This window comes from Calypte anna, chromosome 5 (genome assembly GCF_003957555.1).
Source record: "Calypte anna isolate BGI_N300 chromosome 5, bCalAnn1_v1.p, whole genome shotgun sequence".
Taxonomy (NCBI): domain Eukaryota; kingdom Metazoa; phylum Chordata; class Aves; order Apodiformes; family Trochilidae; genus Calypte; species Calypte anna.
In genome coordinates this window covers 15378454-15395996 of record NC_044250.1, presented here as the reverse complement: position 1 = coordinate 15395996, position 17543 = coordinate 15378454, and the positions used below count along the sequence as shown (strand labels likewise).

The 17543-nt window shown below is 42.0% G+C and overlaps 1 protein-coding gene across 1 annotated transcript in view; it reads left to right on the top strand.

Annotated features, from left to right (window-relative positions):
• The window catches only part of LOC103530470 (mucin-5B), a 43930-nt gene that overhangs the window by 9042 nt on the left and 17345 nt on the right, over positions 1–17543 (top strand). The window contains exons 7-23 of the mRNA XM_008496035.2: positions 239–364; positions 1078–1195; positions 2671–2809; positions 3419–3520; positions 4593–4662; positions 5182–5319; positions 6045–6209; positions 7065–7159; positions 8580–8706; positions 9616–9868; positions 11319–11371; positions 11748–11848; positions 12110–12261; positions 14323–14461; positions 15150–15260; positions 15933–16112; positions 16495–16731. Of these exons, the coding sequence (XP_008494257.2) occupies positions 239–364; positions 1078–1195; positions 2671–2809; positions 3419–3520; positions 4593–4662; positions 5182–5319; positions 6045–6209; positions 7065–7159; positions 8580–8706; positions 9616–9868; positions 11319–11371; positions 11748–11848; positions 12110–12261; positions 14323–14461; positions 15150–15260; positions 15933–16112; positions 16495–16731 (2306 nt within the window). The remainder of the gene's footprint in view (positions 1–238; positions 365–1077; positions 1196–2670; positions 2810–3418; positions 3521–4592; positions 4663–5181; positions 5320–6044; positions 6210–7064; positions 7160–8579; positions 8707–9615; positions 9869–11318; positions 11372–11747; positions 11849–12109; positions 12262–14322; positions 14462–15149; positions 15261–15932; positions 16113–16494; positions 16732–17543) is intronic.

Genomic DNA, 17543 nt, shown 5'->3' with positions numbered 1-17543 from the left:
TTCAGCCAGCCTGGACCAAGTAAAATAATGTGCTATAACTCTTATTTTTCATCAGTTGTCTCCCAAAGATGAAGTAAAAGGCCATAAAAAGTTCCTTTAGAAGTTAAGGAAACCCGTGACACATCTGGATAGAAAGCTATGAGGGAAAGGTGGCAGAAGGAGTTGGGTAGTGATAGAATGGTTTGAGAGCTCCTACAAATCCATCAGTAGCACATCCTCTTTTCATTTGGTCCTGCAGATCAGGAATGCCCAAACAACATGGAGTACATGGAATGTGGAAACTCCTGTGCTGACACGTGTGCTGACCCAGAGAGGAGCAAGATTTGTAAAGCCCCATGCACAGATGGCTGTTTCTGCCCTCCAGGTAAGGCAGTTCACTTCTGTGGGCTCACACACATCAAGGGACAAAGATGGAGGTTGTTCCTTTTCACTTAGTGTCTTTTTCTTAAACATTTTGCCCTCACCTGAATTAATAAATTGTTTCTTCTAGGATAATTTAACAGATTTCTTCTTGGAAGAACCAGAAATCTAAATATTAGATCCTGTCACAAGAAGAGAGAATGGAGAAATTTCTAAGGATTAGACAGAAAACAGAAAAAAAAAATGGTACAGATTTGGAAAGATGAGAGGTGTTCTCTAGACAGTAAGAATGCCAGTGAAGGTGTTGTGGTGAGATGCCTCTGTTATGTGGCTGGATCTTGCTGTAGCTTAAATGATGTGATATAAATGCACATGAAGTAGAGGCTAAGATGAGGGTCTGATTTCAGTCAGAGTTACTATTAGAAAAGGATGAAAACTGGCTGACATCCTTGCAATCTGGGACTTGATAATTCTGCTCACAGTGACAAATTGCAGTTACATTTTCTTTAGGTTTTGCATTGCATTCATTTGAGCTCTGGTAAAAATGATTTCCATCCATTAACACCTGAAAGTGCCTGGTGTGGTGTTTTCCTTAAAACACATCCTATTTGCTTACAGAAATGCAATAATTCAAAGTTTTTTCCTTACTCTAATCTTCCCTGATGGTGTTTCCCAGACTCATCAAAGGAATATTAATCAGCCAATGTGTCTGAACAGGAACTATCCTTGATGACCTCGGTGGCAAAAAATGCATCCCCAGAGACAGCTGCCCCTGTATGTTTCAAGGCAAAGTCTACTCATCTGGAGGGACTTACTCCACCCCTTGCCAAAACTGGTACTGTTGTGAACCTGATTGCACAAACAAGGCAAAGACATTCATTCCAGAGTGTTGCTGAGTTGCATTCTGCTCTTTCCTCCTTTTCTTTTTTTTTTTTTTTCCTCTTCTTAACATTTATCTTTATATTATAATGCAAAACCTGGGTCTAAATTTCAACGGTGCAGGAAAACTGAGAGGTAGTCCTCACCCTCACACAGTCACCACCCTGTCTTGGAATTTTTAGAGGAAACTCAAGGTTTCAGAATGCAGAAAAATGAGAAACTTCACTGGTGATTTCAGAGGCATTGGCTATACCGTGGTAGTGAGTTACTTTTCCAACCACCTCCAGATCTAAAAAATGCTGCTTCAGGACCTGGATCTCAAAAATCCTGATCCTTGAGAATGATTTTATTTAGAAAAAACCCTATTGCTTGAACCCATCTCCACTCTGCACTCATGAAGGGTGGTAAGACTGTAGGTACATTATTCCCTAAACAGTTTTATTTCTTACTCTGATATCCATTTAGTGAGCAAACAGTTGTTTATTGTTATTTGAGCTTCTGTGACACAGCATCATTTCTTAACTCTAGGCACAACCTTTGCTTTAAGGTGTAATTAACATGCTGTGGTGCATGCTGGAGTAGGTCAGATGTTCTGAAAACCCCTTTGGATTGGATATTTTCTGCATTTTGAGGAAACACTCCTCAAAAGCTGCAATTTTGACAAACTGGAATTTGGTGGTTCCCAAATAGCCACATCCTCACTTACTCCTCACAGAACCTGAGCTAACATGGTTGGGCTGTTCTCTTGTGTGCACAGTTCTAAGAATTACAACTGTTCAGGATCTCAGGTTCTCCACAATAAGCTGCTCAAGTGTTGCATCAGCAATTTGCTGAGCCATGGTATGAAATGTTCACACAAAAAAGCACACACAGGATTGTCACAGTTGGAAAAGACCTCTTAAGATCACCAGCCATCAACCCAGAAAAAAAAATATTAAAAAAATCACTATGCTGCTAGAGCATGTTCTGAAGTGCCTCATCTACACAGTTTTTTGATGCCTCCAGGAATGGGGATTCCACCACCTCCCTGGGCAGCCTGTTCCAGCTCCTGACTTCTTTTTCAGTAAAGAATTTCTTCCTAATACCTAGTCTAAGCCTCCCCTGGTCCAAGTGGTATTGCAAGATCCTTCTTGAAGAGGTTCTTCCTTTATAAAGTCAAGTAAACAACTTAGACCCTGAAAAACATTTCTGGCTTGACCAACTGACTAGTTCAAAGCCCAGTGCAGTTAACTCTCACTGAGAGGCATTTAACCTTCATATTTTAAGAGCCTAATATAAAATCTTCCTCCCGTGGCAATTTAATAACCAGCTGACTTACAAGCTAAAAAGAGGCTACCATCTGTGCAGACTCAGAGATGTTATGTCACTTTTGCTCTTTTAAAGCTCTCTTTATTCTAACTGTTTCATTTTTTGTTTGTTTGTTTTGCACAGCACTTGCAAGGGAGGCCACTGGAACTGTGTCTCTCTACCCTGTTCTGGAAGTTGCAATATAGATGGAGGATTCCATATAACAACATTTGATAACAAGAGGTTCAATTTTCATGGCAACTGCCATTATGTCTTAGCTAAGGTATGAACAACCTCCCATCTCACTCCAATCTCCTGAGCATCAGGAGACACTAAGCTGTGCTGGAGCTTTGGGTGACTTGACTAAATGTAATTAAATGGCACCAGATCACCAAAGCACTTCAACACATTCTCAGACATAAATTTTCCCCCTAGATTTTCACATTCTCAATGGATTGTGAGTCAACTGCTTGGTCCTTAGCATCAAAGTTTTGCAGCTTAAAACATAGTTAAGCATACAGAGTTTTTTACTGAATAATTTACTGAATACTTTATTCTTACTGAATAAAAGTAGTGCATCCAGCATTTCTCCTGAAGCTGTCTTCATGTATGACTGTCAAAAAGAATGTGATAAGCAAAACTTCTGGCAAAAAGACTGAATTCCATGTGACTGTCTGCAAAGAAGAATTCCACAGTCTGACAGCAAGGCAGCAGAGTACAGAGCAAGGGCAGTGACCATGATGGATTTTGGCAATGAACAGCAGCAGCTTGCAGCTAGGAACTGAATGCTCCCTTGCTTTCATTATTCCATTTTGTCCTTCCAGAGACACTTTTTTTCCCTTCATGTAACATGTGAACAATGTCTGTACACCCATTTTTCATGTTTTCCCAGAATACTGATGACACATTTGTGGTGATTGGAGAGATGATCCAGTGTGGGACATCAAGGACAATGACTTGCTTAAAGAATGTATTGGTCACACTAGGAAGAACTGTAAGTAACTTGCTTTAATTAGTAATACAAAATATCTCATTGTTATGTAGGTTCAAAGTTAGGATTTCTCTAACACTGTGGACTTAATTTGGTGTGTGGCAGTCCTAAGGCTGCAAGATGAATACCAGCAGATGATGTGGTGCCTGTGTTTATTGATTTTGTGCTACAAGAGTTTCATTTCCTTTCCTGTTCTTTCGGATTTTGGTTTTTCCATTTTCTTTAGCTAGCTAAAAATTATCTTACAAGATATAGCAGGAGTCTTTCCCTCTCTTGTTCACAACTTTAGACTTTTCTCTTGTTTCTTTTTGAAAGATGGAGATTTCTACAAAGCAAGATCCCCTTCTTTTTACAGCAGTTCTGAGTCCTGAGGTTTTTTCCTACTGCAATGAGTGAAGCAGTAGAATTTTTCAAGTGAAGGCCTGGGTCTTCTCCTGCTGAAGACTATGCCATGACTGAATCTGAATCCAGTGGAAGCTGAGTTAGGGCTGGTATTTATGCACTCCTGAAGTTATACAGATTCACTCTGACTACTTGGTGTTTAACTGGTGCAGTCCCAGTCTGGTTAGGAAATCCAACATCCTGACCTCCTTCTATAGTCACTGAAGGAATACTGACTGTTCCTTCTATAGTCACTGAAGGAAGATGGGGATCTCCAAAGGACAGGTCAGCCCATCTAAGGTGAGAGGGGTGTTTCCTGAGGGACCTTCTCTGTCCATTGATACTGAGGGACTTTGAGTCAGCTCTCATTTTGCATGTTGCATTTCCCATGATCCAAATCTATATGTCACATCTCACATGCAGTTCTCACAAAGGTAACTGACCTCTTGGATACGTGAAAGCACTCAGTTACTAGGTTGTTGCTTATACAAAGAGTTTTTCATTTTTTCTTATGGTCTAGAGATCTTATCCATGCTCTGAGCATCCAGACACTGAGTTATGTGACCCCAGAGGGGGGTGTGTTTGAAGACACTACTTCTTAGTGCTTAATGAAGCTTCTCAGATGGTTGTTGTCTGTCTCACATCATATGCATTCACTACTGTGAGCTTTTTCTGTTTTTCCTTTCCCCTGCAGACTATAAAAATATGTTCCTGTGGTAATGTCTATATGAACAATTTCATTGTGAAGCTGCCTGTAAACAAAGGTAAATGTCTTCCTTCACATCTTCTCTAGACTAGGTGGGGGTTGGTCTCTTTTCCCAGGCAGCTCTCAGTAAGACAGGAGGGCATGAGCTTAAGAATTTTTTCCTAATATCCAACCTAAACCTCCCCTGGCAGAGCTCCAGGGGAGGTTTAGGTTGGATATTAGGAAAAAATTCTTGCAGAGAGGGTGATGAGGCATTGGAATGGGCTGCCCAGGGAGGGGGTGGATTCTCCATCCCTGAAGGTTTTTAAAATGAGGCTGAATTTTAAAATGGGCTGGGAACCATGGTGGTAGAGGTCCTTTCCAACCTGGATGATTCTGTGATTCTGTGACTACCCCACATCTATTGACAGATAATTTTCTGCTTTCTCTGAAAGGAAGAATCCTTCTCATTGTTAGGTCATTTGGGTCTGGGACTCTCTTGGATTTCCTGTGTTACCCTGGACGCACTGATAAATGGTAATTCCTTTTTATTCAGCTTCGTAAGGATCTGAAGCTACTTTTTTTTTTTTCCTTTTAGATGGCATCACCATTTTCAGACCCTCTACATTTTTCATCAAAATTCTGAGTTCAACTGGAGTAAGGATTCAAGCACAACTGAAGCCTGTGATGCAGCTCTCCATCACAGTTGATCACTCTTACCAGAATCGTACATCTGGTAGGATACATCCTGTCTGTTGAGTTTTCTCTGAAACTGAGTGATATCTGTTTGTCTGTTACTTCAACTGAACAAGTTATATGACTTTATATTGAGTTTGTTATATTAGCAGCCTTGGTTAAGTCTGTACCTTTCCTGAAACAAGATGTTGGCTAAACTCTTCAGTTTGCTGAAGAAAATGAGATAACCTCTGTGATGCTCAGTGTGGGCAGATCTTTTGGAGTAATTGTAAAATCAGACCTTCATCCAAAACTTGTCAGAGACAGACTGTGTTCTTGGTTCTGTCACCAGTCTCCTGTTCTTGGTTTTGTCTCCTGTTCTTGGTTTTGTCACCAATCTCCTGTTTACATCATTTAATCTTTTTGTTCTCCTGTTCCCTATCTGTGTAATGGGATTACACCCTGTCTCTCTGACCCCTTTTGGTTTGCTTTTTACAACTCATTTTGCTTATAAAACTTTGGGGAAGGCCCTTCTTTGTCTGCCAGTGTTCAGTGAAACACATTTTAAAAGCTTCCAATCCCTGCACTATCACTAAAAGCTACTGTAATGCAGAAAAATAGTAATTAGATGCTAAAGACAGGGTCCTAGCTGACTTGTCTGAACATCAGGAAATCTCTGAAAGAATATGTGCTTCTCTGAGGTGAGGACCATTGTAGAGCAGAGAGCCCTTCCTTTTCCCTCTTAATACAGCGATTTTTTTTTTTATTTTATTTTTTTTAAATGAGGTCTTTGTGGCAATTTCAATAACATCCAGACTGATGACTTCAGAACAGTCACTGGAGCTGTGGAAGATTCAGCTTCTGCTTTTGGTAACTCATGGAAAACCAGAGCCAGCTGTTTTGATGTTGATGACAGCTTTGAAGATCCTTGTTCAAACAGTGTGGATAAAGGTACCAGGCTTTTCATCCTTGGATTATCAGTGCTAAGTAATTCTCAGGACAGATAACAAAAAAAAAATCTTTAGAAATATTATAAGCACCAAAAGGAGCCATTGAGACTCCTGCTAGAGAGAAGGATTTTGGAGGTCTTTAGAGTGATAGCTTTGCTTTTAAAACAGAAAGACTGCACTGCTGGAGAAAGAGCCAACATCTTTGCTGATGACCTGGGAAGCACACAGGGTACCAATGAGATCAGTTCAGGTTTAAGGCTTGGTTGTCAATATTTGGGCAAGATCTGAATCCAGTCTAGGTTGTTAGAGCTGTGCTGAAGTTAAAAGCAGTAAGGTATCACCAGCATTGACTTCAGGGAGCATGGTACTGTACCAGATGTCCTGTCTGCTTTCTCACTATAACTGGGTTAGGATGTGTAGGATTCAGGCTGTACTCTCCTGGGTGCTGCCACATGTAAGCTTCAGCTTATAACCACACTGATTATTATTATTATTATTATTATTATTATTAACCACACAACATCCTGGATGTTATTGCTTGGCTAAGAAGAATTGCCTGACTATAAAATATTAGGAAAGTTTGAAAATACAAAGAAAATGGAGAGTTCTTACAGATGTTCTGCAAATCCAGCAGCAGTAATATTAATATTTGGAAGGTGGAACCTTTCTTTTAGGAGCTTTGCTTGTCACCCATCCAGTTATACATGTTATCTTGATACCTTGATGCCCCATATTTCCTTCTGGCATTATCTGAACACTTCAGGACAGTCAGGTTCTGTGTGGTACCTGATAAGAATACTGATATAAGTTGTAATGTGCTGTATGTGATTATGGACAATATTTTTCCCCACTTCAGAAAAATTTGCCCAGCACTGGTGTGCTCTTCTGTCCAATACAAGTGGTGTGTTTTCTGCCTGCCATTCTGTTGTAGACCCTTCTGTCTACACTAAGGTAAGGCACTGGTTTAAGTGAGTGGTTTCATCTAGTTCAGAGACTTATCTGCCATTTAGAAAAAAAAAAAAAAAAAAAGCAAGAAAAGATGGGCCTCTGTGTCTGCAGCCCTGAAAATATTCAGTGGCTGCCATCACTGACAGCTCTGTTCCATGATCCAGAAGCAAAATAAGAAAAAATAGGTTTGCTCTTTTTGAAAACTGTTCACTCTTTGAAAAGCCAAGTCAGTGCTTCTCTATTTAATGGAACTGAGAGTTTTTCAGCCCCATGAATCTCCTCTGAACTGTTCCAAAAATATGTGTATAAGGGGAGAATATATATTTACAACATTTTAATCCCATTTATTACTGTGGAATCTTATTCATCTCCTCATACTTAGAATTCAAGAAAGTGCCCATAAGTACTCTTGGTGTACAACTCCACAGTGCTGCTGTGTAAGCTAGGTGAGCTAAAGACTTGCCATATTCCTTGCAAAGGAATTTCTGCAGAAATTGAGAAGAGTCACAGGGAGGGTGTATGTGATACCAATTACTGAAAATACCTGAGCTTGGAATTTTGCCAAAAATTTGGTGTGTCTTCAGGTCCCAGTAAAACTATGGCTTCTGCTTTAGCTGTCCCAAGTTTCCCTTAGAAAATTCATCTTGTGTTAAATCATGTTAACTATAAGTAAAATAGGAATTTGCAATTTCAATTAAGGAAAAGTAATAACCTGTTTCTTGTGCAAATATCTGGTATTCCTGCTAGTCTCACCAGATCTTAAAACAGGATGGAATGCTTCATGGAAGCATTTTCCATAAGCAGGATAAGTCAGTACCTATGCAGGCTGACCCTGCTGCTCTTGAGTGACTGGCTGACCACACAACTAAAAAAACTTGTGCTTTAAATCCCCTTTATCCTCACCTAATGGGTTATTTAGATGTAATTACAGATGAATCCCTACTAAACAGCCTGCTCTTATGCACCTGTCATTTCATTGGGTGTAGCTTATCTACACACCAGGTAGGATCAGAAGTACCAGTCATAGCTCTGCAGTACTTTAAGTAAGTTCTGCATAATTTTAGGTGACACATTTTGACATGCCCTAGATTGTGCATCTTCTTGGGAGGCTGGTAGAGATGTTTCTTTGTGCTTTCATTAGCTATAGGTGCCCTTGGCATTCTTATTATTCATCTACTCATGAGTGGTAGACATAATGTCACTGCATTTACATGACTGGAACTGATTTCCTATTCCTGAGGCTTGCATCGTGTTTAGCAAACATTTTCTCTTAGAAATATTACAAATGAAGCTTCATTGGTAATAATACTTCTCAAATATTTAAACAATATATTGGTTGGCTGCTATTCAAATTGCTCAATGTTTGTTTCTGTGTTTCTTCTGTGGGTTGTCTGTAATACCCATGTCCTTTTCTGTCCTCTAGAGATGTCTGTATGACACCTGTAATGCTGAGAAGAGTGAAGTTGCTCTGTGTAGTGTGCTCTCTACTTACTCCAGAGACTGTGCTGCAGCAGGCATGTCCCTGAAGGGCTGGAGGCAGGGCATCTGTGGTAAGCATTATAAAATACCTCCAGCAGGGATGTGGGCAACAGTCTGTGGCAATCAGTGCCTTTGGGGATTAGTCACCGAGGTAATGAGGCTTTGAGAAAGAGAATAAGCATATATTCCATAAAAAACATCTGCCTGGCAAAATAGCTTCATGCCCACTTCATGCTCCAAGGAAGCATTTTCCTTGCAGAAAATGTGAGGTGAATTTAGTGCTCAGAGAAGCAAAAGGGAGTTTCAGTTGGGTTAGGTTTGAACACGGGGGCCTCCCCAGGTATTTTCATTCCTGTACGTTTTTTGCAGTTCATCTCAGCCACCTTGTCTCAGACATTGTCCATAGCATCCCTCTCTTTTACTGCATTTATCCACCTTACAGTGAAATAGTAAGAATTATGAATAAATATATTTATATTAATAAACATATATAAAAATATATTGGTGATGTCTGAGAATATGGAAGTATTTACAGAATCACAGAACTATCAGAGTTGGAAAGCATCTCTGGAGATGATCTGGTCCAACTCTCCCACTCAGCAGGATCCCCTGGCACTAATTAGTCAGGGCTGCATCCAGCTGGGTTTTGGATCTCTCCAGGGAAGGGGACTCCACACCCTCACTCAGCAGCTGTGCCAGTGCCTTGGCACCCTCAGAGTAAAGAGGTTTTTTCTTATGTTTAAGTGGAGCTTCCCACTCTGCCCATTGCCCCAGGCACGTTCAGCTCAGAACTATCTAAAAATGAATGAAAATTTCCTGGACAACCCCCTCCCTGCTGCTACATTCTGGGTTTGGAGTCCCTCTATGTACGTATTTTAATCTGGCACTGCCAGAATTTAGTAGGACCTATGAGGTCCTGTTTCTCATGAGCTCTGATTGCACAGAAAAGACCATACATCCATTTTATTTCTCTTGCAAAGATCCCTCTGCAGAGTGTCCTGAGACTATGGTTTATAACTACAGTGTGAGACACTGCAACCAGTCCTGCCGCTCGCTGGACGAGCCTGATCCGCTCTGCAGAGTGCAGATGGCTCCTCTGGAGGGCTGTGCCTGCCCTGAAGGGACCTACCTCAATGATGAGGAGAAATGTGTCACCCCAGAGGACTGTCCCTGCTACTACAAAGGCAAAATTGTTCAGCCTGGCAACTCTTTCCAAGAGGACAAGCTGATGTGGTAAGCTGCTCTGATGGCTGCAAAGGCTGCAGCCTGGGGGACATCAGAGCTCAGTGGGGAATTCATATGATAGAAACAGAGAATGGGTTGGAAGGGACCTTAAAGCTCCTCCAGTCCCAACACCCTGCATGGACAGGGACACCTCCCACAGCCCAGGGTGCTCCAAGCCCCATCCAACCTGAGCTGAGACACTGCCAGGGATGGGGCAGCCACATCTTCCCTGGGCAACCTGGGACAGGGGCTCAGCACCCTCAAATTCAAGAATTTCTTCCCATGTCCAACCTCCATCTCCCCTCTTCCAATTTTAACCCATTTCCCTTCTCCTCTCCCTACCCTCCATGTCCAAAGCCCTCCCCCAGCTTTCTTGGAGCCCCTTCAGATATTGGGAGGTTGCTCTGAGCTCCTCTGGGAGCCTCCTCTTCTCCAGGCTGAACAACCCCAATCCCTCAGCCTGGCTTCCCAGGGAGGTGCTCAGCCCTCTGAGCATTTCAGTGGCTCCTCTGGACACCTTCCAGGAGCTCTGTGTCCTTCTGATACTGGGGACTCCAGAGTCCTTCTAGGTGCCTGCTCTAATCTTTGAAAAATGTCATTTTACCATAAGGAATAATAACAAATTTCTGCTAGATTGCACCAAAGCAAATATTCCCCTGGTAGGAAGTGCAGCCACAGGTCCTACATTCCTGCTAGAAAACAAGAACCTGAAAACACTTTGAGCAGAATATTGTTTGCAATCTATCTGTATGTGAAGTTCATTGTTGTATAGGAAGTGTGGGAGCAAGCTTTCTAAAAGACAGGGCCCTTGGGGGAACTTCTGGCTTGGAAATGAAAAAGCCAAGTAAAAACCACCCTCCAACACACCATCCTGCAGACTCTGTGAAGACTGTGTAAAACTGAAAATGGAAGAAACCCCCAAAATCTCAGTTCTCAAACTGAGTTGGGGAAAATGCTAAAAATAACATAATTTGTATCTGCAGTGTCATTTTCTCATTTTCAACCAGTTCAAGGCAATCATACAAAAAAAAACACAGGGGAAGGCTGATTTATTTGAACAATTTATTTGTATCTTTAGATGTCTATCATAATCTCTCTCTCCCCCCATATTTTTAATGAGGATTCTAAACTAATAAATGCAGATTCATTTAATAATTTAAGAAGTCTCTTATTTAAGAAAATATTATTCATATCTCACAGGGTGAAAAATAAATGCTTAGGAAAAACTTGGTTTGGGAAAGCACACGGGAAACCAGTGGAGATGAAGAAAGGGTATTTAAAAGCTGGGTGTCTTAATCTTCCTTTTGGGCAGGTCTGTGAACCTGAGAGCTGTACCAAATATTCCTTTTGGTACCAGTTTTTTATTTCTATGACTAGTGAAGTTTGCAGTGCCTTTCCCCTCCAGTAAGAGAGAAATGTGCAGAGTGCTGATGTGTTTCATTTTATTCAATCTTTTTAGCAAATGCATTCAAGGAAGATTAGACTGCATTGGAGAAACTGTCCTGGTAAAAGGTGAGATTTTTTTAAATAATGGCCTTATGGAGTCAACTGGTATTTATAATAATTTTCTTTGCTGTCTCTCACTTTCTATAACATTTTAGTATTTTGTACATTTTTGCCTTTTCCCTCAAATGTTCTGGTTATTTATTATAGTTGTCTTTGTAAAAATGCTACTTGCTCAGTTCTTTAAAATATGGAGATATTTCCCAAAGCTTAGAAGTTACCTGCCTCCTTCTAACCCAGTGTTGGTGGGCAGACCCAAAAGCTAACAGAAATTGTAAATGTGACCCACATGCTCTGAAATGCTCCACTTTGTTTTACAATTTATGACAGCATCCTTATTGTCATCACTAAATTATCTTCATCAAATGTGTTCTTCCCCCTGTAGATTGCCCAGCTCCTATGTATTACTTCAACTGCAGCTCTGCAGGTCCTGGAGCAATTGGATCAGAGTGTCAGAAAAGCTGTAAGACACAGGACATGCACTGTGTAAGGACTTCACCCCCTAGCAGGAGTGTGGGACATGGTTCTGCCTTTGTGCTTCTCCTTAACACATGCTGGTGATAACAGATTAGGCTGTTCACAGACCAACTGCTTTACTGGTAACATAACTGTGATGCTTTTAGTTACAGCACTGCTACTTACAGCATTTTAAAGAAATTCCAAAAGCTTGACATCCATCCCCCTGCTTGTTCCCTCTACTTTTTGTGCATCAACAAGTTCCCTTATGTTGTCTCTTTACATATGCAGTATGTCACAGAGTGTGTTTCTGGCTGCATGTGTCCAGATGGGCTGGTGCTGGATGGCAGTGGGGGATGTATCCCCAAAGATCAGTGCCCATGTGTCCATGGGGGACGTTTCTATAAACCTGGAGAAACCATCAGTGTGGACTGCAACACCTGGTAAGTGTTTCCAGGAGTGTTTCCTTGGTTTGTGCCAGAGGTTATTCAGACTCTCAGTGCATGGTGTGGCCGTGGAGCAGGAGGTATTGTGATGCCCTCCTCTTCATTACTGCATCTGTGTCAGGGTTTAACACTGGCCCAGCAATTAAACTAAATAACAGCTGCTCTGTCTCTATTAATCTCTCTCTCCTCCCTGATAAAGAAAGGAGAGAGTATAAGAGAGAGAGACTGATGGGTTGGAAACTAAACTGCACAACTTTAATGAAACAGGAATGATAAATAGGAAAAATGACTAAATCTATACAAATATACAGGAAAATGGATCCCAGGTTCCTCCCCCTCTCCCCCAATAACTCTCCCATCCCCACTGAGGCTGCAGGGCAGCCCTGGGACAGTCCAGGCTGGAATCCTGGGGTCAGCAGCAGTTGGGAGCTGGAGGCAGGAACACAGAGATTCAGGCTGGGATGGATCAGGAGCACAGGCAGAGGAAGGGATGGAATCCTCCCAGGATGCTGAAGGAAACAGGGAAGGGGTGAAGGAAGGGAAGCAGGAAAGGCAGGAAGGGCAGGAAGCTGGAAGCTGGCTTGAGCCTGGTGATCCCTGAGATTTCTCCTGAGTCTGAGGTGTATGGGATGGAATCCTCTGTTTGGTCAGTTCTGGCATCTCTCTTGTCCCTTCCTCCCCAAAGGAGGCTGCAGGTGGGACCTCTTTATTCCTCCTGGAGGGTAAAATGTTCCTCAGAGCTGAGCAGTGTCCTTGGCTCTGCACACCAGGCTCTGGCTGGAACTCTAAGCATGGAGTGGGATCAGTCCTAGAAGCAGACACTGTCTGAGAAACTTGCTGTGAATTTCAGCAAGTGCAGCTGCTTACAAGAGACTGAGCTGAAAGCAAAAGGACAAGACAGAAAATCCCCTTTATCCTGGCCCAAACCAGGACAATCTGTCACGCTTCTAGTAAATACAAAAGGGAGAGCATTTCCTCTCTGCAACATGATGTACAAGCTTTGGGGAGAACAAGAATCTTCTGTCAAATAATTTCCATTCTTTTCTGCAAACTTACTTCACACCAGCTTTAGAAGTACCAGCCTCAGCCCAGCTGCTCTGTAGCTGCAGTGAGGAATGCATTCTGTGTTTCTTGGGCTCAGCCAAACCCTAGAAAAGGGCTGAGCTTAGAGGAGACACCACAATCACCTTGCAGTGACGTGCAGGCACTTCTGGGGACATAGTTCTCAAGTAAAGGCATGCTCTAGTTGCTCCAGTTGCTGGTGTAACTCTGCCATAACCAGTGTTATCACTGGTATGGTGAGTAAAATGCTTTGAGTCCTTACCCATTATTTAGTGAGGATTAACTGGATAGTCCTGAATGATGATGCAGAGAAAATAAGACCCAGAAGCACTTGGTCTGATCACCACTGGTACAAGCAATCAAATCTACCATGTGAAGCAAACCCTGACACGCAGCTCTTGGTATCACAGAGACAATTAAGAGGTTTTATTTTAGGGAGGGCTTTGTTTTCTTATGAGAACTTTGCACACATGGGAAAAAAGTCCCAGTGTCTGTGCCAAGGGTGTAACAACTAAAATTTTCTGCCTATGGCCCTGCTGATCTGGAGGTAAAGTTTGTCAGGGGGAGACTGGGATAGTAGTGGTTCCATACCACTGTAGTCAGGAACAGAACTGACCTCCTGGTGCCTCACAGGCTAATATACAGAACAAGAAATACTCAGTTCTTCACCTTTAATTTACCTGCCAAATCCCCACCTCCTGCCAATATTTAAGGATTTTAAATATATCTGAAGGAAAAAAGAGTAAAAATGGACTAAGTTCAAATCTGCCTTGGTGCTAAACATGACCTTTCTGATTTTCTGTGATTAGTAAAGCATCTCATGCTGTGGTCTCAGAACAGCCTGGGGGTAAGAGGGTAAGGCTGGAAGGGGGAGAGATTATTGCTTCCTCTGAAGTATTGCAAAAGGCAAACTTTGAATTACTCTACCCCTGTTTGGGACTAAGGAGAAACCATGATTCATACACAGATTGTGATTCTTTGCATTTCCCCTCCCAGCACCTGTAACAAAAGGCAGTGGAACTGCACAGACAATCCCTGCAAGGGGACCTGCACTGTGTATGGAAATGGGCACTACATGAGCTTTGATGGGGAGAAGTTTGATTTCCTGGGAGACTGTGACTATATCCTAGCTCAGGTATAATTTGTTTTTTTCACTTTCATTTGCTTTTCACAGCTTACATTGTAGTGCATAGTCTGAGTAATTAAAGAGATAACCCCAGCAAAACAGTTGACCCTGATGAGCAGAGCCTATGCCCCCATTGTACCTACAAGTAGAGTGAGATGTTCCACATAATAACAAAGCAACTGGCTCTCAGAAGTGGCACTTGAGGGCACTGTGTGATCCCACACGATTAACTCTTTTCCTCGTGTAATTAAGCATCTGCAAGGGAAAGTAACTGGTGCTGTGTTGAGAAGCTCAGTGTTTCAGCCATCCAAGACTGACAGTATTTTTGTTGTGTCAGAAACCAGCAGAGTTGTGCAATAATTGCATGTAATGAGACAGTGCTCAGTGAGACATTTTGTCATCCCCAAATTACAGTTGGTTTTGCTAATTTAAAGGAAAAAAAAAGATCTTTTTGGCACTTTGTGACTGGTGTTACTAAAAGCTCAATATTTTCCTTTTTCCTTTTTTCTTCAAAACTCCTGTCCAAGTATGAACCTGCACCAGGACAGCTGCCATCAGAATCTTCTAAAATGCCCAGAGTTTTGGTGAATAAAAAAGTGACAATAGAGCAGAAGTCAGATTTAGAGCTCCCAGAAATGTTAAAAGACTGGTCTGCTTGCCTGAAAAGATCTAATACAATGTCATTTCTTTTTCTAAGGATTTTTGCCCCAATAACATGGACGCTGGAACTTTCCGCATTGTAATTCAGAACAATGCCTGTGGGAAGTCACTTTCCATCTGCTCCCTAAAGATCACACTGATTTTTGAGGTTTGTCTCAAATTGATTATGACTGAGGAGCTATAGTCAGGATTTTGCAGCAGCTGGTGTTGTATTCCCTGATATTCCAACTCCGTTGTTTCTAGAGAAACTGCCAGAAAGCAGTGGCAGACAAGTGGTAGAAGTTTAAATATTTGGTGTTAGCAGGGCTGGAGACTTCTGCAGCTGAGGCAATGAGTGCAAAGAGCCCACAGCACTCAGGTGGAAGTGTGTCCCTGTGTATCTGCATCTCTGACATGAGTGGGGTAGGAGTTTTAGGAAAGTTTTTAGAGAAGTGTTTTCTGTCCTATGGTTTGAGCACAGGGCAGCTGGAACCACAGGGAGAAGCGTTTCTTCCCTCCAGTCAGGATTAGCATTTCCCCAAACTGTACACAAAGAAATTTAATCCACAGTGGGTGGTGAGGGGGTGGTGGAATAAAGCAGAGTGACAGTGGGAGGTCCTGCATGCCCAATGGGCTGTGCACCCAGCAAAACAGATTTCATCTAGAATGAGGACAATTCCTCTGGCTGTGATGTAAGTCTCAGGGAGGGTCTGGCAATAGACCAAGATGTAATGTAAACACCAGGAAAAAATGAGATAAAGGACAAGAGGCAGAATAGCAATGCTGTTGCATTAAGTGTTCTATTCTGTTTCCTTCCATGCAATGCATCTGCTCCTTGCAGAGCAGTGAAATCAGGCTCTTGGAAGGAAGGATTCAGGAGATAGCCACTGATCCAGGAGCTAAGAAGAATTACAAAGTGGATCTCAGAGGAGGTTATATTGTGATTGAAACAAACCAAGGGATGAACTTCATGTGGGACCAGAAGACCACTGTTGTTGTGCATGTGGCACCAGCTTTCCAGGTAGGTATGGGATGGACTGAGAGACCTCAAAGTTACATATACAAAGTTCTATAAGTGGAGCACCCAGTTTGAAAACCAGGGCTTGGAAAAGACTTCAGTTCAGTGGACAAGAAGAAGGAAGCAGTCCCTTATCTTGTGTTTTATTTCACTGTTCAGTCAGTGTGAAATGCTCCCAAATACCTGGAAGTAAAGTCAGACACTTGGCAGTACTGGAGACCTAACAGAGTGACCCTGTCACTTGAACTCCAGCTTTTTAAAGCTGTATTTTGATAACTGTTAAGAACCCTGCAGCTATTTTACCTTGGCCTCTTCTATAGCTTCATTGTGTAAAAGTGGCCTCAGAATAACCAACCCTTTGTCTGTGCTTACCCAAATCACCCAGGGAAAAGTCTGTGGCCTGTGTGGAGACTTTGACGGGCGCTCAAGGAATGACTTCACTACCAGAGGGCAGTCTGTGGAGATGAGCATCCAGGAGTTTGGGAACAGCTGGAAGATAACAAGCACCTGCTCAAATATAAACATGACAGACCTCTGTGCTGATCAGCCTTTCAAGTCTGTGCTGGGACAGAAGCACTGTAGCATCATTAAGAGCAGTATCTTTGAAGCTTGTCACAGTAAGGTAATCCTATCCTCTCACCCTCAGGAGTTTCACACTGGGTGTTTGTTTCTGGCACACAGAACACTTGTGCACAGTTTTTTATTATTAAAGGCTACTGCAAAGCATCCTTGAGTGCAAGGGCTGCCTCTCTCAAAACCTCACTTCACAGCTATGTCTGAGGAATTCTCTTGCACAGGATTGAGGAAACAGCATTGCCTGTTTTGAGCAACTGAAGACAAAGAGGATAATAGCTGGGCCCCAGGAGTAAAAAGTTAGGTATTGGTTTGTAAAAGCTAGAGGTAAGTTAGGGTTAGAACTGTTTGTATTGGGATCTTTGGGAAAGTTTATTGAAGTTACCTAAAGAGATTCATAGTTTGGTTTCTTTTAGACACAATTTGAATTAATCTAAACAGAAAGAAGAGCACTAATTCTTAAAGAGAATGTTTATAAAAAACTTAAGGGCAACTTAATAAGCCATTTAAAAAGCAAATTTGGCCTCATTTCCTTTGTGGGCACAGTTTGAAACACAATAGACATGAAATTCACTGGAAATAGGATTTCCTTCTATACCTGCTTAAACATTATGGTTCAGCTAGAAAGTGCACATACTATGTACTTGTGCTAACCCAAAACAAGGTAATTCAGTTCTGCAGAAATCACAAAGATATTTTGACTGCAAATGCACACAGGACAATCAGAAAATGTAGAGTGCAGTTTTAACCAGGCAGGTGTAAATAGAAAACTACCTGCTGCAAAATATCATAACTCTTTCACGACAACCCCAATGTGTCCCTGGTTCTGCCAAAGCAACTGCCAGTGGATGGCAGAAATTC